Here is a 26589-nt window from a genome sequence, read left to right as displayed (position 1 = left end):
AGTCAGAAGGAAGAGCCGCAGGGCAAGCTAGCAAGACAGAAGTTAAGCTCTCCTTGCAACATTCAGATCTGGCGTTTGGAATTATTTTGGTTTTCATGTGACGTATGACCCTGAAGGTAAGCGAGTCATGAACTAAAGTAAAACAGTATGTTGGATGTGCCACGCAATGCTCAATTACATGGGTGGGAACTAGTGTGTTAGCGCAGTTAGCTCGTTAACGTGTTGGCCGTCTAGCCCCATGCACGGGGCGATCGGCGGTAGCTCGTTAACGGAGATTTGCCGTGTTGTGGCGTTAAGGTCATTTCAACGAGATCAACCTGAAAGCACTAGTGGGAACACAACGAATATGACTGCACATTTACGCCGACATCATCCTAGTGCAAAGACAAAAACAACAAGCATGCTACTAACTTTAGCCGAGTCATTTAGACAGCTGTTAGCACATGATTCTCCTTATGCTGCTGAGAATATAGCCCAGAAGAAGCGGATAGTATAGCTTTTATTTTGGAAAGAGACATTTCTCTGTAATAAACTCTCTTTTCCAAAGATGAGTGATTCCTCAATCAGATACAGGGCTTGCAATATCGTTAGCCCGACGTCCTGGGGCTAGCGATTTTTTTCAGTCGGGCTACCAAAATCTATCTCTGCCCTGCCCGTCGGGCTATTGTAGGAAGGAAAAATATATGTCAATGCTTTTGCATTCTTTCAGAAATATAGCTGGGTAATTATGTCATTGGCATCGGTGAGCCACTGTCAATATGTGACATATTGAAATCACGTTTGAATTTGCGCTTGTTTTTTTGCTTTCACTTTGCAATCGTGCTAACTGTGTATAGAGAGCGACAGCACTGATCTGTGAGTGATGATAATTTGTGCACCAATTCCTCTGACATCGTCTTATTAATCGTTAGCTTACTATGCAAACATGACAAGTGAAATCTCCCGCAGCAAGCTTAAACATGTGAGAGGTTGATCGCGCAGAGAATCGCTGAGCTTATGTGAGTGCGTGTGTAAAAGCAGCACGATATATATTTTAGTTCTGCTGAGCCAAATAAGACAGGTCAGGGTGAAGAAGTGACAGCCAAAGAAAAGCTTACCACAAAACGGAGAAGTTATGACAAATCAGACTATAAGGCAAAAAGAAAGTGCAGCTTTATGGTTTCATGGACAAAAGAATTTCTGTGGCTGCAATATGACGAGCTAAATAACCAGGGCTGCACATAAGTGGTCCGCAGGTGCGCATTCGTTGTCAAATAAAAAACACGCACAAGGGTTAGGGTTAAATTTAAAAACTGTACTTTTGAGTTAAAATATATATTTATAATTTTAATAAATGACAAATTAAAAAGGCATGAACATTTTTTTGTATCGAAAAAATATCGAACCGTGACACCAAAGTATCGAACCGAACCGAACCGTGAATTTTGTGTATCGTTGCACCCCTAATATATATATATATATATATATTATTCACATTTTTTAATCCATTCAGAATTGTATGAGAAATAGCAATCCATGTTTCTCACATCACAACTTCACTAAAGATTAAGGTTAACAGAACACAACTATTATCAAAACACACAATAACAAACACAGAACAGCCCCTTTTAATAGACCATATTTGACATCCATAAGCTTAATACTAAAAAATGACCCCCCCCCCAAGGTGATACAGTTATGAATGGGCAGCTGTAGACAAACTGGAAAATTGTTTGGGAAATTGTGGATGTCACTAAAAGTAAAATTCCAAATGAGGAAAGTGAGTCACACTAATCAAATGAACAGAACCATACCTCTAAATACTATACTGCACCCACTATCCGGTTGTTCAGTGATGACGCGACGAATCCTACTTCCGGGTCTAAAGTAGTCTGCGTTTAATATGGCTTTTGTGTTGTTAACATGTTTAATGTTATGTATTTTCTTCTATTTGATCTCAAAAAGCTCCTAAAACAGTCAGTGATCCCTGTTGACCTCCCTCGGCTTTTATTACCGCTAATCATTTATTTAAGCTCAGTTTTTAAAACCTTAGGATGTAACTACAGCCCAGCCCATGCAGCAGTATATGAATGACTAACCTCGTATTGTGGATGGATTATCTCAGTTGTTCTCCTGGCTGAAGTTTGGTCCTTTTACAGCATCCTGCCATGCGATTACATTTGTTTCTGACCACCGAGAACACTCACGTTAACTTTTATCGAGTGGAAAAAAAAGTTAGCTTGTTTATATTATGCTAACATAGCTATGTCGCTAGCGGTCACGTAGCACATCATTATATACCAGCTAGCCCAACTTCAGTAACCCTACAAACGTCACTGCTGTTTAGTTTTCTGTCTTCATTTATGCTGGAAGTGATAAGAAAGCTGTACGTTTTAATTTGTTTCCAAAACCCCGCAGTCAGGACATGCTATATTGTATTTAGATAGAAGCTAGCGAGCTAACTCCCTGCTAACTTCTAACTCCGTTAAATGTCATAAATTCCGTTTTCATGGATGCCTGGATGTTAAACTCAATTGTTACACCTGGTAGAGCAGAACGCTGATCATTTTATTAAAGATGAAAGACTTTAGACAGTTTTTCAACTCTCAGTAATGCCACAGTGATCGTTTGATATATGGACCTGCAGCGGAGTTTAGACCCAGACACGGCTAGTGACGTCAGACTGAACAACCGGATACCTTAGTGTAATTATGTGCCTAACCACTTCAGCAAAATGTCAATAAGCACAAACTTTTCAGCACCTCTATTTGATAGTTACAAAAGTTTGTCATACCGTACATTCACCGAGGTGACAGCACTACTGCACTGTACCAAAGGAGCAGAACACAGTAAGCATGTTTATAAGCAAGTCGAAGCCTGTGGGCAGTTTTAGGACTTCATGGTACCACTGGTGTCTCTTCATTCTACCTCTTTTGTCTGTGATTGTATGTAGGTGTAAAGGTGTGTGTATGCTTGTGTGTATGTGTGGACCCGTGGCCTGTGGGGCAGAGGGTTCTGTCAGGACTGCGACTGAGTGATGAATGTGTGTGCAGTGAGGAGAACCAGGGCTGACTGCACTGACTCTCTCACTCCACTGTCTTTGTGCATGTATGTGTGTTTGTGAAAGGGAGACACAGAAACTGATAAACAGGGCTGACATTATGTGCATATGGGTACATTATAAGTGCAGAAGTAGATGTAACTGCCTGTGTACGTATCACTTATTACATATAAATGTGTACTTGTGTAAATGTGTGTGTGGGATTTTAAAAGCACGGCGAGATAGTAGTTCTCTCTTTCTCATCTCCCTCATCCTCGCTCATCCTGACACCCCCCATGCCCTCTCCGTCACACTGCTGCCTCTCATCACAAACCTAATCGTCTCACCCCCTCGGCAAGTACGTGCTGTGCGAATTAAAGCACCCCTGCCCTCTTTTTCGCTTTCTTATTCCTCTTTGTCTTCTTCCACCTCCTCCTCCTCATCCCTTTCCTCCCGATAATTTTTTTTCCTTTTGTATGGAATGGGTGTCCGACTTTAAGTGGCCACAGTGTTTAAATAATGTGTTTACTTATCTCCATTTAGCTATTGAGCTTCTGACATTTTCAATTTATGTTTACAAATTGCAAACATTAACATGTAAATGTGGAGAATGGCTCACCAGGCTTCCGTATTTATTGAAAAGGGGTCATGAAATAGGACAACAAACCAGTAATGGCACAGCTTGTTCCGAAGCATCTGTGTGCATCAACAGCTGTTGTGTAGCACTATTCTGTTGCTAATGGGCATAGATAGTAATACAGAAAATTGCACTTTTGGTAGGCACAGAGGTCTTAGTTTACGTTCTAACTTGTTGACTAGGAAAATCCGAGTTTTTCTCTCTCACAAAGATAATTACAAAAAGTCACCTATTACCATTCACTCAGAATAATGTACTTCTCAGAAGTTTCCCAGGAAGTGTCTATATGTTTGCATTCATTTTTAACATAAGAGATAAATTTACTGTAACAGTCAGCCTCACAATATTGAAACACAACTCTTTAAATGTGTAAAACAAAGGTTTTCATGCTCATAAATGATATCTACCAAATTCTCTGTATCTTAACTGACATGACAAACAAAATGTTCACATCAGTTTTACTTCTATAACTAAAAGTCTTACAATCAAGTGTTAACACACTGAGTGTGAAACTCAACAAGCACTACTCCATCCAGCTGAGCAGGAATGCAATATAAAGCAAACAGAAAGAGTGTATCATATCCCAGCTACTCAACTCCTCTTAGAAGGCTTTTCAATCAAACAAGAATCCCTAATTCATTTTCTTCTCCATGCCACAGTTGGTTTTAGTTCAAACTACAATTACATGGACAGAGAGAGTGACTTAATTCTCATGAAAGGGAAATGAAAAAGGCAAAGTCTATATTCAGGAGTTCAAACTATGCTTGGTGCAAGCATGGCTCTGTAGACTGTAACAGAGACTGCCTGTGGCTGGGGAGAGGAGTAAGGCAGGAGTAATCTATAACTGAGAGGCTAGTAATGAGAAAGATGTGCCAGCCGTCTGCTCTCTGTGATAAGATGAGGAAGTTCCCTTAGGGCTTAAAGCATCTCTGACCCAAACAACAACAAAGACAACAAACGGGTTACTGCCCAAACCGTTGCTATTTTTTTTTTCTTGTTTTCATCCGCCAGTCCTATTTCTCCTTCTTTAGTCATCCTTCTCTCCGCATCTCACTAAACTCCTTTGTCTAGAATTTTCTTTACCCTTGTGTTTCTGTCCTTTAATATATTTTTCCTGCTCTATTCTTCCTCTCACTCTCCATTCGTGACTAAATCCAACACCACACAAAGCCCTGCTGCCATGTAATCAGTTTCATCAGCGTTTTTTATTAGCTAAAGAAGAATACATGGTAATTAAGGGGAGTGCGGCCAAGCGTGACGAGGAGAAGCTTCACCCAGGCGCTGATGTGGAACAAGAAGGAAAGAAAGAAAAAGAGGAAATGGAGGGGAGAGACTGGGGTGTGCAGGGGCAAGGACAGAAAAAAAGGAAACAGCAAAGAAAGGGCAAAAATGAAAGCGAGAGAACAGAAAGAGAGAGAGAGAGAGAGAGATAAGGATGGTTTGAATGGCGACAGGAAATGAAAGGCTGGAGCGTGAGGGTCACAATGATTTTGGTCGCACTCTCCACTGTTGTGTGGAAGCACACGCCATCAGAATGGAAATGAGACTAATGTTGTGCTAATGTGGTCCGAGTCACACTGCACCAGTATGAGGACCTTGGCTGCCATCATCTGCCTAATCCCCTGTGTCCACTTAAATGGCCCATTCAGGACAAGTGCACCATGCGGGTGCTATCGGTACAATGACTCCAGCGTTGTTTCATGCTAGGTCAATTTTTATGTTCTTCACACCAGCGGAATGATACATGTGCTAATGAAGTAGACAAGAGATTCTCCTCATTGTTGAGCATGTTGATAGCATTGAGAAGCATTAGGACCGATCAAACTGTACTCACGCTCTCGCAGCATTTTTTTCTGAAGTGTGCTTGACTTCTTGAAATTTATGGCAACATTTTGGCATCATAATATCAAGGGCGAAAGTGAGTCTCATGAAAGAAGCATTTCTAGGTGTTTAACTGTCATTACACGAAATATAGTATCCAACCCCCATAGTGTTACCATTAGCACAAATTTTTAGTTTGCAATAATCTTGTGCGTGTCTATGTGTGCGAGTGTGTGTGTCGGTGTGTGCAAAGCCAACACCCACTTTCCTAGCACAGGATGTTCATTTTATACACTTGCACTGAGACTTGCAGCAGAAACCAGTGGACCAGAGAGACCCAACTCAGAGTATATTTCCTGAAACATGCCGACGGTTCTGCCGCCGAGCTGTGCTAACATTAATTTTCTGCTGAAACAGCCACTGGCCTGCGAGAGCAAGTTTGCCCAGAGCTGAAATATCAATTATACTGTTCTCCCTGGCAGAGAGTGCGAAGCTTTAATCTTCACACAACCAATCAAAATGTCGTCTGGACTGGACTGAAAGAGAAATTTGTTGGCCACACATAAAAAGGGCAGCAGTTTCAACCCATTCAGTTAATATTGACATAAAGGAGATCTGATGGTCGACTGTTGTGTTCCCATGCTCTGCTTTTCTGTGTTTCTTTCCTGCTTGCTCACTTTCAAACACCACATATTGAATAGCGCGAACACAAACCAACAATTAAAACATTCACCTGTGCTTTTCCCGAGTTTACCCTGGACAGGGTTGTGTCATTTGGAGCTCGTCCCAGAACATGAATAAGCAATCCTGGACCTGTCTTTGAGAAATGCTCACATTCACACCATCAGCCAATTTTCAGTTTTCAGTTCATCTAACATGCACATCTCTGTATTGCTGGAAGAAAGTAGAGCATATAAAATCAATTTATAAATATGGAAGAGACATAATAATGTGCTGGAAAATGCATATGCTCATATGCACTTGCTAAATTTTGAATCCATATTTTAATTCAAACCAGAAAGAAAAGACATGATTCTAAACCAGTCCCCTCGAGATGAGATGCTAAAAGTTCTTCAAGCGCAGACAAAAGTATAGGAACACACAATCACACACACAGACACACACAAACCAACCCTCTGCCTCCACACAGGCATTATAGACTAAAACGTCCTCCCAATTCCTCTGTCTTCTTCACACAGCACTGGCCCCCACCGAGCAGTAGCAGCAGCCTTCCTGGCTGGCATGTGAAGACTGTAATTTTCCGCCACACTTCCCCTGCTGTTTGCTGGCTTTTTCCTTGGTACCGTGGAGATAGCAAGAGAGCGAGCGGTGAACAAGGTGCGGGCCTCGCCAGCTCTCCTGGCTCCCCGTGATTATTAATGCAGCAGCAGCCAGCGTGGCCGCCAGGTTAAAGCAGCAATCAGTACACACTAAATAAGATCATTCACAGCCTCTTTAAAGGCAGACAGACAGAGCTGCAACGAGATACACACACACACACACACACACACACAAGCACATAAATACACACCGGCTTGCTTGTGGATGAAAGAAGGTGTAGGTGAACCTAAGAAGGTAAAGTGTGCAGAGATATAAAATTTGCCTGTGACAGACACACAAACACACACAGAGTTCAACGTCAAGTTTATTGTGAATTAATTATAATTGGTGGGATGGTTTTATCAAAAAAAAAAAAAAAGATTGACTACTGTGTATAATTTAACATATAAAAATTAGCAGATGACTGTATCTTCATGTTTTTATAAAATACATACATACATACATATGTGTGTGTGTGTGTGTATATGTGTATGTGTGTATATATATATATATATATATATATATATATATATATATATATATATATATATATATATATATATATATATATATATATATATATATATATATATATATATATATATATATATATAGTTGGCCACAGCAGTGTATTTTGCTGCTTTCAAAACTAATGCTTTGTTTGTTTCTTACTAAAACATTTTTTGCGCACCTCACTGGTTTAAAAACAAATACAAATACACAAATCATTATTTTCAGTTATAAAGAGGATATATTTTTCATATGTTACAAATATACATTGCTCAGTGCTAAGAAGGATCAAAGTATTAATTTGAAAAACAGCATTTTTTTGTGACATCATTATATGATAGTAATGCATGCACACACGCACACCTGCTAACCCTTCCTTGCCAGGATAGGATAAATAAAGGATACTTATTTTATCTTGCTACTTTTATTATTAGCATTCCGTTACTACTGCAACTACTGATACTCATGCAAAAAACATGAAATCGTGGATATATGTAGACCCTAAAACAGATGTAAAGGTATATGTATATGCATGCACAGTAAATTTCAGATTTACATTTAAACTATATACTAACAATAAAACAAACAACCATCAATAAATGCAGTACACATTAACATGAAGTATAATATATAATAGTATAACAAGTTTTGTTTTATTGTTCCTTTTGTAGTGTCTGTGCTGCTTTTTAAACTAACTAAAGTCCCTGAAGGTGGTACTTGTCAGGTGGTTCGTGCCGTGAATGAAAATCGAAAGAATGGGGTTGAAGTGTAAACAAATTATTAGCGCTGTGTTCTGTGGCCATTTCACTGTATTACATACCTCTATGATTCCCAATAGATGACCTGAAGCACAATAGATTTTCTGGGGAAAGTTCTGCAGAAATCCATTAGTAATTTCAACCTGATCAATTATCCACTGAAGCTTATCACACTCTCAGTTTAGTTTGTTTTGGTGTGCCTCTGTGTGCAATAATGACAAACTAGTTACTGTGGCTTGGTAGATTTTTACAAGTAGTTCTGCACGTTTACACTTTCAAACCCGCAACTTACCTGCATTTGCATTTAAGCGTTTGCAGTGTTAAAAGTGCTACATGTTTGCAGAAACAACCCACAGGATACCTATTGTGAACATTTTTAACTAAACTGGTCTTTTAATATAATTGACTACATTCTCATAGCTGTTGTTTCAATACAAAGCTACAGTGACTAGCAGGTTAGCTTAGCAGGGACACTGGAAACAGAGGAAAACAGCTATTTTAGATTTAATTGTTTCATACAAAAACAAATATACAAAGAAATCTGATTCCATACTAAAAGGTCCATAGCTTATCGCACTATCAATACAAATCAGCTGCTATCGCCTACTCCTATAGCTGCTACTTCATATTAAACAAATATATATGGTGGGATCAAATCTCACTTTTAGGCCAACAACACATCTCTGGGGTCACATTTGGAATAATGTGTCAAACTGCACACTTTTCAAAGTCATTCTGCTTTGTGAATTCGTATGAATTGGTGATTGGCTAATGAGTAAATATCATTGAAACTGTTTGGAGAAAAATCTGAAGCTAACAAATACACTACATTTCTATATGACCTAAACTAGCAGATGTCTGCAGTAGCAGCACCACAATACTAACCAACAAAGATGAATATTTTCTCTGGCCAGCAATGACTTTGTCCTCGTTTTCCCATAACATGAGCACACCTATCTGTTCTGTATGCTGGTCTCTCTTTTTCTAAAGTGACCTTTTGATGACGGCCATAAAATCATTCTTCAGACTCTGAAGTTTCTTGAGTATTTCAGTGTTCAGAAAGTACAAAGAAAGAGCACCCATCTTTTCATGTGTGATCCAGAGATTAGAGAATAATTTGTTTGTGTTTGTCCAAACATCTATGGCGTGTTGGGGGAAAAAAACCTGTCACTTCCTTTTTTTTCCTCCCACCAGGTTGTTTGTTTCTTATCTTGCCAAAATAGGTCTTTGACTAGGCAAAGTATGCCTCTAAACATAATCATTATGCCAATAACTGCAATTTAATCATAAATACAAGTTTTAAAAATAATATTTCTCACTTGTTTCTGCCAACATGCATTTTTTTTCTCACTTGAATTTATGACGAAGAAAACGCTGACTTCACAGTGTAGTGGCTATAGAATAATGACACCATCAACACCATTCAATCAAGTCTTCATTTTCCTGGGGTTATGAAACCTCCCAGGAAAATGAAGACTTGATTGTGGAAACAGTCACAACCTTATAAACCTTACACGTACCCACACGTCAGCACAAATATCCAAGATATTTGAACCGTTACATTCGCATCCCCTGCAAGATGTATAACTTTAACCCTCAAAAACTGCAGATTGCTCTGCTGTTTCATTCCAGCACAAAGGCTGTAATATTATAAAAGAATTTCACAGCAATGAAGAATCACAGGATTAAAATCCTATTTAAGTGTGGGATTGGTGCATCATAGTGATTATGGACTCCACCAGGCTGCTTCTTGGTTAAAATTGTTTGATATTTGGTATTTAGTCTTAATAGTACTAAAAAAATAGTACTACAAATTCAATAATTTATGACTGAACTGTTGAATGCTGATTGGCACTGAAAATCTCTTTAGCGTCTTAAATTCTGTGTATACAGAGGTCTTTATTCATTTATTTATATATGCATGTTGATATTTTTCTGTTAGTAGTATTTACTCACAATATATAATAATGCAAGCACTGCTATAGCGTAGAAACATGAAGTGACAATGAGGTGTCTGAATTAAAAGATGCCTAAGACATGCAGTGTTGATATGATTATAAGGTTCATTTGATCTAACAGTAAAACACTTAATTGAAGAGCGAATATCAAAAGTGAGCCCCTTTAGAATTTTCTTTTTTCTAATAATCTGATGTGCGTTCCCAAGCATTACACTTCTGTTCTTTTGTGGATAAGCTAAGCATATTTTCTACACATTAGAAACTAGGATTTCATTCTTTACTGACTTTGCCCTACAAAGCTGGTGTTGATATTGAGGTTTTCTGAATTTATCAAAAACATTAGCACATGGCAGTGGTGACTTAAATGATCATTAACAGCTAAACGAATTCAATAAATATAGAACTAATACAGAAAAGGCACCGTGCTGAAGGAAGTTGGTTTGCAATTGCTGTCTTGTTTGTTGGCAAGTAGGTCCAGATAGGAAAAGACTGACAGAAAACAACAACTTCTTAGGCAAAGCAATTAGTCAAACGTGTTACGATGAACCTCCCAGGCCAGTTCCTTCAGTGGGCTGGTTTCAGTCTATATGCAAATGTTCTGTTTATAAGATTGGGGAAACCTGCAGTCAGCTGAGACTGAAGAAGTCACTTGGATGAGTGACGAAATGTTTCTCCCACTGAAAATGCTGCGTCCAGATGAATAGAATCAACTTTTGGAGATTTACTTACCTGGATGATTGAGCATACATCAAGAAGTGTTACGATGAAGAACGCTGCTGGTCAGACAATTTAGTTTTTGACAGATGCAGCATCCCAAAACCGTAATCTGTTTTCCAGATAAAATTCTAGAGTTTTATATTGTGTGTAAAATCCCTAAACCCTTTCTAAGAAATCCTCCAAGTAACCAGACACGGTGCGGTATTTACACCCTAACCCTGATGTTAAGTGAACAGATAGAAATAGAATGTGCAGACGAAGTGAAGTGTGGCAATTTTTCAGTACTCTGCACTTCTACAAATATGATGGGGCTGAGCAATGGAAAAAGAAAAAAAAGCATTTAGACAAAGAGCGATGTTGAGTGAAGAGATAGCGTGAGCAGGGTAGGTGGGGGAAGAAAAGGTTGGTTATTGTGCTGCACTATCCGTGGTGAGAGAGCGAGTGTTTTTCCTGCTCTAAGAGGGTGGAAGAGTAGTCGCTGAGCAGAGAGATGGGAGGAAAACGTGCTGCTGTGGCACTGATAAAGTGACTGAGGACCACTACTGCCACACTTGGACAATTCCAAACACAATCTTCTCCTCTCTTTTCTTCTCTTTTCTCTGCTGCCAGCCCCTGTTGTTGCAGGCATAATAATGGCTCCTTCTATCCCCTGCCTCTCTCAGTTTCGTCTTCATGCACGTACACACAAAACACACACACACACACACAACCTTCCAATGTCCGTCAAAGGTATGAAGAAAAGCAGGAGGGGAGCCACTTTGGGATACAGTATAGCCCTGACAACCTTTCATTAACAAGGCCAAATTAGAGGTTTGTAAAACCTCTCCCAACCCAGCTACCCGAACACATCCACCTCTTTTTTATCCTTTGTGTCCCAGGCTTTCAGATTCTAGATCACTGCTCTGTCACATCTTTTAAAACTTGCGAGCAAGAAATAGTTTCTAATTTGCACTTGCACATTGTCACTGGGATTTAAAGATGCCTTCAATGTGTACACCACGAGCTCAGCTAAAGCAGGGCAAAAAAAGACATTAGCACAAAAGTTCACAGTTGACGGCATGCACATTTGCTGACGCCTGTAATGAAATAAGGCCCAGCCGGGTGTGCAAGAGTTGACATCGCGTATAGGTGTACAGTCAGGCATCTGCAAAAGAGCCTGTGCTTCTGCGCACAGCCATCACGGCCTCGACAGATTAGAAATTGTGTGTGTGTAGGGATTTACCGCAAATAATGAGAAATGAGTTTTAAATTGTAGCTCAGACACAGTGAAAAAAATGGGCCTTGTCAATATGTGGTGAGTGCGAGGCAGGGAAAGAAGAAGGGAGAGAGTATGTTAGCGGATTTAGGTGTGAGGGAGATAGACAGACAGGGAGCGACAGGGAGAGAGAATTAGGGATCAGGGGATGACTTTGTTTTGGTTTACTGCTTATTACCATCATAATCCTTTGTCCTGTTTTCCACTCTGCAGTCCGGGCACACCTCTCGCCTCGTCTCTGCGTTAGACACTGTGATTGCCTTGTATTTAAGAAGCCTTCTGTGAGCCTCTGTTCCGACAAATGCTTTTCCAATACCAATCACAGCTGAGTGCACCTCATTTGAATCTGTGAAAGGGGTTTTGATTCCATCAGCAGAATGCTCCTCCAAGCGAGGCACAGACCATTCAATACTGAAGCAACGTGTGAAAGCCTCGGAATATTCTCACCTAGTATATGCATACACTGTAAAGGGTTTGGGTGAGGGGTGCCTAGTCTCTTCACACCAAACTGCGTTGTTCATTAATCCCCCTTTTATTCTCTACATGGGGACTCATTAGCTGCTCTCCTTTCCAGCATTTGGATATTGTAAGCTGTGCTTCATGTGAGTTTCAGATATGTGATGAAAAAGCAGCATTTCACTCATCGTAAACTTTGATGAGAACTGAAGAAGGCTAATTGTATACTCTTTAGTGGTGTTTAACCACCTGGTCACCCTCTAATGTGTGCATATACGTTAAGTGTGTATTGCATTTTACAGCAACTGACTGCGAGTTGTACAGACCAGCTGCTGATATCTCCACCGCAGCAGCTTGTTGACCTTCAAACTTATCAATGCATATCTTTTGTCAAAGCAATTGCCTGCCTTTTGGTCTGTAAGGAGTTTGGATAATGCATCCAAATTAAAATCTTTTGTAAATCCCATTGCTTGATTGCTTGAGAGCCACTGAGAGTTGTTCAACATTAATGGTGAAGGACTTCCTGATTCCCAAAGTAATTTTCTCTTCATTATTCAGGCGTGTATTAGTACCTCTTGTTTTCCACGCAGCGATAACACCCTGCTACTAAACTGCCTCATACAACACAGTTATCGCAGAAGACACCCAACGACACAAATATAATGTTGGGTTCAAATTTAGGCTGAATTTTTATGTCAAAATTTAATGGAAGGTTCTTGTTGTTATCACATATTTTTTATATAACAAATGATGATGTTTAATTATTCACTTTGTCAATATTTGACATTATTTTATTTTATTTCCGAAAATCATTTTCTGGCCTAGAGAAAGGATAGATTTAAAAAAAAAAAGTTTCAATAAGACTGTACATCTTAGTACACAGATGCTATTGCTAGACAGGAGAAGCTAGCCAAATATATCCAGTCACAGGGAAACAGTTTGCTTTGAAAGCCCTAATTTTGCATCTCTGGCACATTTTATTGCTGCTATTGCATTATGAACACTGATTCTAATTATTACATGTTTCAGTGTGTTGCCTACTCAATTACAAACATAGTGGTTACTGTAAATAAGATAAGATAAGATAACCTTTATTAGTCCCACACGTGGGAAATTTGTTTTGTCACAGCAGGAAGTGGACAATGAGCCAAAGGCTCCTTGTGTGTTTTACCCCATCCGGTTTATAGAGAGCTGTAATGATTTTTAAAAGAAATCATGAGACACTATTTTTATTTATTTATTTATTTATACCTCCACTGACTCCAAGACACATCAAGTGGTATTTAAAGGACTATTTTACTAGAGTCCCTTTAGATTTGGCTCACGTCTTTCTGATCCTCTCCACCTTGCTTTGCTGCTTGCTTCTTTGTGACACCAAATATATATTCAACACCAACAAGGGTCCAATTAGGCAAATATAATTTAAGAATGATTTTGAGGATGATTTTAATTTGTTACTTCCATAGTAGAAAAAATAAAACTCATGATGTGGAAAAATAAGCCTTGATGTAACGAAATTGACTCATTAAATGTGCAAAGTAAATAAAATAAACAATAATTCAACTGACTTGCTCTTTAGTTGGAAAGATCACTTGAAGTGAGTGTGAAAACACAAACATAATGCTCTCTACCACCATCATTACGACAACAAACAAGGAATAACTTTTGGAACGAAGTTCTTTCAGTACCAGACATGTAGAAGTAGTACAAGGGTGTTCCAAAGCTGCATTTGTATATAATATATAATATATATTATAAAATATAATATATATTTGTATATGTATATATTATATATAATTGCTGGCAAAGAGATCAGTACCTCCATTCTTCCTTCATCTGTGCAGGTGTACTGTCCTTTCCATGACACTAATAAACCCCTCTTTTATTTAGTACAACATACTTGGGGCTTTGGGCCAATGTCTTAATCAAACTCTAGTGCATGCCACACAGAAAAGAAAGTAATTGCATTAGAGTAAGTTCATTTTTTTTACTGCTTTGGTTTTACAATATCAAGTAAAGTTTTCAAAATGACTTTTGAAAATTCATGGGGGGTGGGGGGGGACTAATAACTAAATGTTATTAGTCCACCTTTATTTTGAAATGTGTTCTATTGTACTATATTATAGTGAGTTGTTCAAATACATTTCAAAGAAACAAAATCATAGTTCTTATGCAAATCTTAAAAAATAATCTGAGTTTTGATTTTAGAGGAGCTATTATTCACGTCTTATATTCCCTTGCTATTGCCCGTTTGCTAAAACTATCAGGTGCAGAACTTCAAGTGAAAAAATCAAGTGAAACAAAACGAAATGTCAGTTTGGTACAAATGTCAACTGTGTTAATTTTTCTGTTACATAAAACACAATTTTATGGTTGACATGGTGGAAGAGGATTAACATCCAATTTATATACCTTTAAAGGAAACAGACTGCTAATGCTGTAGCTTCTAATCCCCCCCAGCACTCCAGGCGTGGATGTGTTCAGTCTGCTAGACTGACTGCCTGGCCTGGATAGCTGATGACTAAAGTAGTGACTGAGGAAGTGCAAAGGCTACGGGGAAATCAAGAGTTGTTGTACCCAGCAGCTAAGAGAGGGACTTGACAGTGTCAAAGGATTATGTACTGTGGGGCTAACAATACTAATGGCACTTCTTTTGCATTATGATAATTGCCAAGACAAAATTGCCACCTAATTTCTCCCTGTTTCTAATTATTGGGCTCTTCAATGTAAGCAGGCAGTGGGAGCAGAACATTGGCAGGCAATTAAACTCCTGCAATTATGGCTCTATTGTAAAGCACAGCTTTACCAAGGATTTGTAGGGCAGAGAGTGATTGCTCTGCGACGCAATTAAATACAGAATAAAGCTGGTGTAGACCTGTGAACAGATTTTTTAAAGTTCACTGCTCTGTTTCCTAACAGCCAGCCACCAGCCACGAAATCTAAACCAAGTCTGTTAAGGAGGTCACTTGTCCAAAAAGTTATACCTCTTGATCACCAACCCCATATGTGTAACAATACCCTTAAGGAATGCACATGGTTGCAACAAGCCAAAAATAAAAATAACAAAAAACAACCATGTGCCATGAAGGCATTTCCAGGGAGGCATGCTGGTAGGAATAGTGCTTTTCTTCCTCTAGTGTGTCAGAGTGAGCAGTGACCCGATGCAAATGTCTGCACTAGGAAGTTTAGCGCTATGAACTGTGAGATACAAAGAAGCGTGGCCATCTGGAAACTCAGTGACAGGAAGGTGTTTATGAGAGACTAGGGGGAACAAGGATCCACAGTCTACTTTGTCTCATTTTGTTGTACAGATGCCACTGAGCCACTGGAGGGTTGTTTAAAGGCTGGCTTGGGACTCTAAAGAAGACGATATAAAACTCTTCAATAAAATGGTTAGTGTCATTTAAGAAATAGGCAAAGCTGTAAATACTAGGATGTCAGCGCAGGAAAAAACAAAAGCAACCCTCCATACAACACATCAACACCACTGAAGACTAATACGGTTTTCCTCTAGAACACAGACCATTACAACCTTCACGGAGCTACATTTATATACAAGTGTTTGATAATTATCAAACACTCACAAGGCCTCTGGATTCTTGTGAAACAGTATTTTCATGATTGTGATCATGAAAAAATCCACCTTGCCAGGCTTCAAGCTGTGTCACTTTCAGTTTGGGCCAGTCAGTAATAAAGTCAAAGCTGGTTTGTCCACAAAAATCTGTCAAAAAAGATTCTCACCTCGTTTTAAATAATTTTTTTTTAAACCTTCATACTATTAAAATGTTCCCAGTTAGAAGCAATAGGACTAGTTAGGGTTGGGTAGGAATATGATCCCAGAATTCAAATCCCTCCCATAGTTTTAATTCCTGATTTTTAATGCAATGACCAAGAGAGTGTACAGGTAAGTTAAAATCAATACCAAATACTATGATTGATTTATCCAGTTGCTGCCAAGTATTGTTTGAAAGTGAGTACAGGCAACTTTTAAGCACTTTAATAATCATCTATTGAAATTCCATGTACCTAGCTAGCTACATTGGTTATGCACTTTCAGAGCTTGTTTTCCCTCTTCGGCACTTAAAATGTTGCTGTACTATGATATGAGTACTTAAAGTTGAGCTGCAACAGACAGATGATTTGTTTGATTTGATAAGCTGACTTTTTGTTTTCCTGCAATTTTCTAAACGGTTTCCAAGCAGCACTTCTCAGATTATTTGTAAACAGAAAATTTATTTAAACATAAAAACCTGTGGCACATTAAGTTATTTTGTACATCTGATTAAATCAAAAAGTTTTGAAAAAGAAAAGAAGAAAATGCATGTATAATAGAAGCCTGATTACAGTTTCTGTAATCTGAAATGTCTTTTGGTGATGGCAGTTAAAAACAACTCTAGAAAATTAACAGAAGATCTGCATCACCAAGAAAATGTTTTAGTTAAAATTGAATGTGTATGAAATGACAAAAGTCTGCAATGTGCAAAAACACTGTTTAAGTAATAATAATATGATCTTAATGACGAAACAAATCTGAAGTTTAAATATTAACAACATATCTGAATCCAGGATTTTTTCTATGTGCTGGCATGAAACAACTGAGTGAAGTTTAAGAAGAACGATGAACACAGACATCACTTGCTATCAGTTATCTCATCCTACACTCCACTACCTCTGCTGCTGATGTGGATTTACAGCTCGGTTTTGCTGCCAGAGAGAGAGAGTGGGTGGTTTCAATCTCAGCTAGATTACAAGTGGTGCTAAGTTTAGAGAGTCATGCAAGTCTGAAGACAGAACGCATGTTAAGCTAGCATGACAGCTTTCATTTCAGCCCATTCTTAATTTATATGCTTAAGAACTGTGGCAGTAGCCTGTTTGTGGTTCTATAAGTCATACCAGTGGTGGTTAGGAGTAGCTGAAGAAATACCTTGTTGATCATTTGTTATAGGACTTTTATGAGATTTTTGCTTCCAAAGGGTTTGGCTGCACTTAAAGTAATAAGCATAGTTTTCAACTTCCATAAGAAGTCATTAAAATTATCTGTAGAGTTTTATCTTTATCTTTAAACTTTATCAAAGTTTATCATCATTAATTTTTCTCATGAGATTTGAAAATCATCTTAAGGACTGTACTCAAGTCCCATAATAGTGGGGAAACCATTCCATTTAATCTGATGCATACCCCTTTTGATACATCAAATTTTAACATGCTCATTAAAACCCAAAAATTTTGTCTTATTTTTCCCATTTCACTCAGTCTTCTGCAAAAATTGAAAATCCATATGATTCCAAAGGAGCTGAAAAAGTGATGCCCTTCCAGAACTTCATCACAAAAATCATTATCTACAGACTACAAATGATAAGAGTCTTGATTTTTCTTTTAAATTAATTTTTGTCATTATGACCAAATATGAGAAGCAGGAATAAGGAAAGAACACCTACTCAACCAGGGTGGAGCGTGTCTCACACCAGCCTCAACACTAAAGAGACTTCAGACTGCAACCAAAATCAAACACTACCTTCATTTTGATGTCTACTGAGTGCATTTTGTTATTATGCTAGTTCACTAGTACAGTGTCACCATAGACAAGTAGACATATGCAAACCTGCCAAGGTACTTAAATCTGCCTTTGTGGTAGTTCCAACCACATTAGATGTGTCCAGAAATATATGAAACCATGATTACTGTTGCTACCGGCAATAACACATCATGAAATACTTCAAGAATTACAAATAATAAGTTCAATGTTTCCCTAAATTGAACAGCTTTAAAAATCTCCGGGAGATCGCAAATGTGATCTACATGCAAGACAGCACAAAATTTTATTCAATTCAATTCAGTCTTATTTATGTGGTGCCAAATCACAATAACAGTTGCCTCAAAGCGCCTTATGTTGTCACGTAAAGACCCTACTATAATACAAAGAAAACAGAGAAAACCCTAACAATCATATGACCCCCTATGAGCAAGCACTTCGCCAACAGTGGGAAGAAAAACTTCCCTTTTAACAGGAAGAAATCTCCGGGAGGGAGGCGCGGCATCTGCCGTGACCGGTTGGGGGTGAGTGGATGAAGACAGGACAAAGACATAGTGAAGAGTGGCCTGAAAACTGGAGGCTCGCCCTCCCATTCTACTTTTAAATACTCTAGGAACAACAAGTAAGCCTGCAGAGTGAGAGCAAAGAGCCCTAATGGGGTGATATGGTACTATAAGGTCTTTAAGATTAGCCTGATTATTCAAGAAATTGTATGTGAGGAACAGGATTTAACAGGGAACCAATGAAGACCAGCCAGTATAAGAGAAATATGCTCTCTCTTTCTAGGCTCGGTCAATACTCGTGCTGCACCATTTTGGATCAACTGAAGGCCTTTCAGGGAGTTTTTACAACAAATAAAACTGATTTCCAAAGACAACTGGGTGAATATTCAGAAATAATGAATAAAATGTACATGTTTACATTCTTCTTTCCAATATGTTTAAAACTTATTGGAAAACTTGGACCCAGTGGTTCCTAAAGTCAAATTTCTGAAGGCAGTTGTGCTTTTCTGCCATTGCCATCTTGGTTGCAAAACCTTAATGTGATGAGGAAGGGCGGGTTTGAATGTGCAACTGCACACTTATTAGCCAGTGACTCCATGGCCAGTTACTGATAACGTATTAGCCAATGAGTGCACAGTTTTATACCTCAATTTTCAAACTTGGTATGACCAACATTTGAAAACTAAACTTCAGTTTTCATTCAATATGACCAGAACTGAATGACGGAGCCCATAAACTCAGCAGGAAAATGTTTACACAGGCCAAGACAGTAAGCGTTTCTCCTATAGACTTCCATAACACCATAAATACAAGTATTTTTTGCAACCATAGCCATTGCCATCTGGTGGCCTTCAGGCAGAATGTAGGTTTTCAGGCACTTGGCACTGGCTTGACTCTTCTGACAGAGAAGCTAGGTGTGCTTATTTAAAACCCAACTGAGCCAACTGAGGGGCAGCCAGTCAGAAGGAAGCAAGTTTTTAGAGAGGGGGCCTTAAGGACCAGTTTAAGAAAAACATGCTTTGTTGTTTGCCTGTTTATTTTTTATTTTTTCGGTGAATCTCACGACGCTATTCTAGTACAGAGCTAGAAATGAGAATATGAAGTCCTTTTTAAAAGTAATTTTAATTTGGCTACCTTGGTCATCAATGGTAATAACACAACACATTCATCCCATGGAGATCTTTTATACCATTCAGTAACACTGTTTAATCAAGGTTATGTCCGAACTTTGCAGTTCTTTGATTGTCAATGACACTGTTGTACAGACCACTGTGCTGTTATGTATTGGTTAGAATTATAATTTCTTTTTTTTGAAGTTGTATTTAACTAAAAGAAGCCAGAGACACTAAGAGAAATTCAAAATGGATAATAAATGAAACTAGCCAGCAGATTTAAATCTCAGCAGCTATTGTGTCCTTCAACAACAGTTTGAAATATGATGCTTTTGATAGCCAACACTGGAATTTGGTCTTTTCAAAACTACTACTACTACAAGACACACAGACACTTTCTACTGCAGTTATAATTTCAAAAACTCACGCCTGTCCTCTTCAACTTTAATATATCCTCAACACTAAACCACTAAAAAAAACATGAAACACACAAAAAAATTGTATAATAAAAATAAGTAAATTAATAAAATTAATTAAATTTACAGATCCTAGTGCAGTTTCAATAAATATACTACATACGACTGATTAAATAAAATTTGGCGAGTCTTGATTTTAATGGATAAGCAGCATTTGGTCTTATAGCAGGCCATTAATTATCATCAGTCGGCTTAAATCCTTTGGGCTGCTCTTTCACTGAATCCATCAGGATTAGAAAATGTTCACTTTACTTTTCAAAGACAAACTTTAACATACGTGCACAGGAGTTATACAAGCATGGACAGGCATCTTTCACTTACCTTGAGTTACAGCTGTACTGTTGTACATTCTATAGATACTAATATGGGGTTATATGAATCTGAAAACATTACAATTTGTACACATGTTGAAACATTTCGGTTCATATTTTTAGACAAAAAAGAAACACCACCACACATCATCAACCCAAGCAATCTTTGGTACTGATGTTGACGACTCAGGTGCCATTCTTCATACATCGCCCATTCCAAATGTTTTGTATACATATATACAGTAAGCAGCACAAGAATCCTAAATTAAAATCTACTTCCTCTGAGGCATCTGTTTGGGTTTTGCATTTGTTTCAACATGGCCAATTAATTCTTGATGTAATTGATCTTTTTTTTTTCCATGAAATCCATTAATTTTTACCCAGAGGCCACACAAAACAGAAGTACCAAACACAAATGCTATTTTCAACTGCTGTTGCCAATTTAAATTGGAGACAATGCTGTTAATCAAACTGTGGGCAACAGTACACCTAAAAGCATAGAGCAATAGGGTTCAGCTCCACCCAGTTCCATTAAATGTTGGGGGGAAAAGGCAGCTGTTTATATCATGGTGGTATTTCAAAAGCATCTAAATTGCATTTATTTGGTGACATGATAGCTTTGCAATGCTGTTTAGTTGATGAAGCTGAAGACACCCCTTTTTTGTAGACAGGCCTCATAAATCAAATGTTGCCATGCCTGCTTTTTCCCTAACAACAGTACACCTAAAAGCATAGAGCAATAGGGTTCAGCTCCACCCAGTTCCATTAAAATGTTCATATTTTAATGCTTTGCTTCTAAACTTGACAATAAGTATATATATATGTAAACTTCTGTTCCTTCCACCGCTGTTTCTATCTTTTTCATGGTCTTCCTTCCAGTCTCTCATGTTCCTCTTTCATAACTGTCTTCAGTGGAAGTTTTCTGCCACTGTGTGAGACACATCTGCATTGCAGTACCAAGGGGAAAGTGATGGCTGGAGTAGAAGAAATGTACATATGAATAGCTTTAGACCAAGGTGTAAAGAGGAAAAAAGAGAGAATAAGGAAGCGTGATCTGTCATTTACAAAAATAATGGATGCATGAGTGAAAGGAAAATATCACTTCAAACATCATTTAGTATCCCAGTTTACTTTTTTCTCTTCTTTTTTTTTCTTTGACACAAAAACATGCCCATTTAAACGGCCAAAATCTAATACAAACACAACCATTTGCATCTCAAAGTGCTGTCATAGGGAAATCACAGACGGGGTCATCCACCCCCACCTCCCTGTGAGCCTCTGTGCCTCCCTATTATTAATGGCATCATCATTTTTCCTCTACTCACTCTATTTCCCTTCTGATAGTGGGGCCTGCTTCATCGTGTTCTGCCATGTTTCTGTAATTGCTCCAGCAGCCTGCCTTATGCTGAGCATATAGTTTTTGTGTGTGTGTATGTGTGTGCGTGTGTGTGTGTCTATCCAGTGGGTGTGTGTCTGTCTTTAAGTGTGTACATATGCATGAGTGTGTGTTGCTCTGTCCCCCCACCAGGGCTGGCTGTGAGTTTGTGGGGCAGAACCAAGCCGCGGGCGAGCTCCACACAGAGTGAAATGACAGCCTCCAGGCCACCATTGGTTGATGACCGTGAAAACACTTGCGGTTAACGTAAAGTGAGCGACCGGCTGTCACAGCGAGACACTGCGCTTATGTGCAGCCCTGACAACAGCACAACAAGCTTCTCTACAACTAGACTCTGCAGTGCTGTAACAAACAACAAAGAGACAGCCCTACAATTTGTAACAGCAACCGACTTCGACACCTGAAGTACATAGAAAGTGGGAGAATCACTACCATTTGTCACAGTCTTTGTTTATCTTTACTTAAATTCTGTTGGTCAGGAGAAAAAGCTGAGGGTGGTTGTTCAAACGAAGACAGGGAGGATAGAGTGCAGGGGAGAATTCCTGGACTGTCACAGATGCCAGCCAAGGTCACATAAAGTGAGGAGTAAGTGCTTGGAGAGCTACAGGGGCAGAGGCCAGCTCTGTGGAGGAGGTGTGAAGGAGTGAGTGACCAAGCATGAACATCGCCTCTACCCATCATTAAATGAAGCCACTTAAAGGAAAAATGCTCTGCTCAAAAAGGTCAATACACAACACTTTTGCAAAGCTCTGATGGTTTTATTTAGGCATCCAGAGAAGAGGGGTTTTTTTTTCTTCGATGGAGACGAAAATGTTTTTAATATGTGTCTGAAGACACTACTCAGAACCCTGCCTTTTTACTCAGAAGCTGAGTTGCTTAATCTATCACATTCCCACCAGAAAATGGGTTCCTATAGCTAAACTGAGAAGCAATAAATGATATGCCAACAACGTGTAGTAAGGAGGGATGATTATAGAGCTGCTTTTATCATCAATTTTAACCTCTCTGTGGTTAAATCAGACTTCTTTTACCCCATGCCCTCTTGCATTTCTTTCGTGCCTCGTCTCATTTTCACTGAACATGGACATGTGCGCACACACACAAACACAGTTTATTATGCAGTAACATTACCAGATCCCCTTAGGCAGCTGTGCATCTCTGTATGACTGATGAGGGTAATTTCTCCCAAACAACAGAATGATCACTTTGGTGGTGAGCGCTACAGACCCTCCCTCCTCCCTCTGTCTTCCCTTTCTCCCATCTTTTTTTTTTTTTTTAGGTTACAAAAAAGGCAAGAAAGATATTTGCTACCGTGCCTCCTGCATTGTCTGGAATGGTTACAAAGATAAACAGCTCTACCACCTTGTGGGATTTTTTAAAGTCAATAATCTAATTCCATGGATACAATCAAACTATTGATACTTCAGTGACGATTCATATCCATGTAATAGAAGATACTTTGAAGTTGGATTGGGGGGTGTGGTGGTGGTAGTGGAGGTGGTGGTGAGGGGGTGGGGGTTGGTTGTTCCTTATTTTTTCCTTGATTACCATAGGGATCTAATATAATACACATGCCATTGTGAATTAGCCTCACCATAAAGCCTGTGTGAGTCGCAGTGAGTTTATACTGCCTGTGTACTACTGTGCACCATGGAATACACTGAGCTGAAAGTAGTTAGGACTTGTCTGGCTCTCTCTCTGCCTCATAGGTTCAGCCTCAGTGGGCTGTCTTCACCTATTTTTTCATCTGTCAGTCACACACGAAAACAAATCCACCTGTCGACCGGTAGACTGGGCTGAACAGGGCTATACTACAGATGTCTGGGCTCGACTTAGTGGAAGCGAGCAGGCCAGCGCCCTCCACTGGTGATAAAAAGCCCATTAAGATGCTTATTTCCTCACCTGTCGGGTCCATCACCTCACCTCGACATATAGTAGAGAGTAATGAAGACAGTTATCATTAATACAGCACTCTGAAGATAAAAGTCATGCTTCTATGCATTTTGCGATCTTTGTGTCCTTGATCGCAAGGATTATCCAGGGTTGCGACAATATAACAATCCATGCGTTAAGAGACAGGCATTCTTACCGCACGACCTGATTGCCTCGGCAATGAAGCCATTAATGGTGCATTATGTAAATAGTAATGGTCACAAACATCTAATAGGATAAAGGCTAAGTACAGTGCAATTTAATGCTGCTGACTTTCAGTAGCTATTTGAAGGATGTTTTCAATTATAACAGAGCTAATTTAATTCATTGTTTCGAAGCTGAAAATGCATTTTTAAAGGTTGACTGAGTCTCTATTTCAGAACTCAGGTTTAATCAGTCATGTACATTGAACACTGGAACGTCCTCTAAAGAGATTGACAAAGTTGCCGGGGATCTGCATTCTAGGTTTTAAAGGGACACAGTAGCCGTCTCCCTTCTCTTTTTCCTCAGATGGCAGGCTTCAGTTGTGGAGGGGAGGGTGTTCGTCTAAAAGATGAAAAGACCTGTGCCTTTAAGAGGGCTGTCTCCCCTTTCCCTCATGCTCCCCCTCAGCCACACAGACACTCCTCCTGTGAGCATTTGTGAGGCAGCTTCTGTCCCTTATGTCTCTTTGTGGGGAACAGAACACACTTCCCAGAGCATCACTGAAGACAAGACAGAACTCTAGGGACGACACCCCAGTTGCAGACATCTGTGTAACCCTGGCCTCATCTACAGTGGATGTCAAAATGAGAACACGGAGAGGAGACACAGACCTACTCAAGCTGGAGTAAAACATCCAGAGGTCCAAAACAGGACGTGGAACTTAAGAGATGGACATCCCCAGATGTCAATTTTGAGTTGAACGTGACACGACCAGCACATCAAAATTAACAGCGCTGGATTGGATCGCTAAAGAAAAGGTGGAGTCCTAATTTGAGCTTTCAGGTTCTCTTTAGAAAAGTTTTGCTGAAGAATCAACAGAGAACTCTATTTTATTTTTTACTGCTATTCAAGAAGAAAATAACCCACCGTATAAAATACTTACAAATTAAAGAAAGTGTATAACTTAGCTTTATATATTGATTTTTTATTCATCTTCAGAGCACTTTCCAAACAGTCTGTGGTATGAAATTTAGATGCTCTTTAAAGAACATCTTTAAAGGTCCCAGCACTGCTCTTAATTTACCAGCAACACATTTATCTTGTTTCTGCAGCTCTGTCTTGGAGAGCATTAAATAATTTTTTGATAGCGCTCTTGAGGAGGAGGTAATATGAAGTCTTGAAACTTTACAGCTGTTCACTGGAGAGAGAAAGAGAAGTGCCACGTGCATAAGAAAATTATGTTAAGCTGTGGGAAAAGTGTGTGCCTGGACTAACATTACGGTGGATCACTGAGGACTGCACAAATGTTTACGGCGTGTGGAGTGGTCAGTGGCCAGAACCAGTACCTGAGCAGAGATGGCGTGAAGCCCCACCCAGGACTGGAGTTGAACAGACCAATCCAAATGGAGAATGGGGTAACTTCAAGCATGTGCCCTGTTTATCAAAGCCAAGCCTATAACAATGCTGGACAGCCAGGTGGGGTTAATAATGTTTCTAGGCCAGTGAAACCAGCACCACTCCCAGTCCCTCCTCCTGCACTCAAATTAGGGCAAGAAGGATTCAAAAAAGTGTGCCGAACTGAGGAGGACAGTCCCTGTCCCTTCCCAGGGCTATCTTCTGGGGTGTTGGAGATGCGCGTTAAGGAAGGAAGCAAGATTCGCAATTTAATGGGATTTGCCATGGCACGGATGCAAGGAGAGAAGGGAGTAAGTGGGGTAAATTCAAGTGGTGGTGGGCTCAGACAAGTGGTTTTTACCGGGTCAGGTCGTGCCGTCACAAAGACCATCACCTGTGCCGAGATCATGAAACGAAAAGTGGGCTGTTTGCACCAGCTGACCAAACTCCGGTATAAGGTTGTAAAAGAAGTGTGGGAGAGTACTGAAGGAGGGACATCCGAGATGACAGTGCACAGGACTGTGCCCTCCATCAGCATCCTTCTTTCCAAAGATCCTCTGGATCCCCAGGAACCAGGCTACCAGCCTCCAGAGACTCTCAGTGCATTGTGGGAAGAAAGAGAGGGTACCGAACCTGCGACAGCATCCAAGAGATCCCTTGGACCTTTGCAATACACCAGTTTCCCTGACTGTAAGAGAGTGTGTTTAGGGGAAGGAGCCTCAGTCCTTCCTCCTCACTGACTGGCCCAACTGGTGTCACAGTGGAGAGGATTGAATCAGAGGCGTTCATTTGGCACTGCACTCCACTCAAGCACAATGCTGAGACAATCAGAACATCCACTCAGACAGAACAGTGCTTTCTCAGAAGAACTGACTACCAATTCCATCCTCCAGAGGTCAGTTTGACTGGGACCTAACAGGCTGCCTCTGGACATACAGCATTTACAGGACGTCTTTTGTGGTACGTCCAACATGGTCTCTCACATCCAGAAAACTTTGATGATGTGTGCTACCATGCTAATATATGACATCTAGAAAAAAATATTACATCCTATTTCACACTAACAAAAGCCATGAATTTCATAGGTTCTAGGTTACTGCTTTCAGTAAACTATTAACAACCTGTGGATAAAATCATTTGTTTGCCTTATGCTACAGTCATCTCGGCAACCATTTTCCCCATGCTTTTAAATTTAACCTTTCGGAATATAAAACGTAGATCCGAGTAGACACACACACGTACGCAAACGCACATGTGCACACACACACACACACACACACACACACACACACACACACACACACACACACACACACACACACACAACCAAAGCCAC

General features: G+C 39.6%; 1 protein-coding gene across 3 annotated transcripts; it reads left to right on the top strand.

Annotated features, from left to right (window-relative positions):
• Positions 1-26589, top strand: LOC309708316 (ribonuclease P protein subunit p25-like). 3 transcript variants are annotated; one of them, XM_082536250.1, is made up of 2 exons: positions 1-116; positions 21915-26589. In XM_082536250.1, exon 2 carries the CDS (start codon positions 25163-25165, stop codon positions 25991-25993), a length of 831 nt encoding a protein of 276 aa, XP_082392376.1. In that variant the 5' UTR covers positions 1-116; positions 21915-25162; the 3' UTR covers positions 25994-26589. The 3 variants fall into 3 exon arrangements, with proteins under 3 accessions (XP_082392376.1, XP_082392378.1, XP_082392377.1); XM_082536252.1 differs by having other exon boundaries at positions 105-116; positions 24225-26589; XM_082536251.1 differs by lacking the exon at positions 1-116 and adding an exon at positions 15767-15843.

This window comes from Aulonocara stuartgranti, assembly GCF_965226115.1.
Source record: "Aulonocara stuartgranti genome assembly, chromosome: 1".
Taxonomy (NCBI): domain Eukaryota; kingdom Metazoa; phylum Chordata; class Actinopteri; order Cichliformes; family Cichlidae; genus Aulonocara; species Aulonocara stuartgranti.
Note: the sequence above shows the minus strand (reverse complement) of the source record. Positions and strands in the feature narration are given on the sequence as shown.

What these genes read in the sequence shown, in the direction of transcription:
- LOC309708316 (XM_082536250.1), top strand. Translation starts at nt 25,163, where the DNA reads ATGTTTACGGCGTGTGGAGTGGTCAGTGGCCAGAACCAGTACCTGAGC.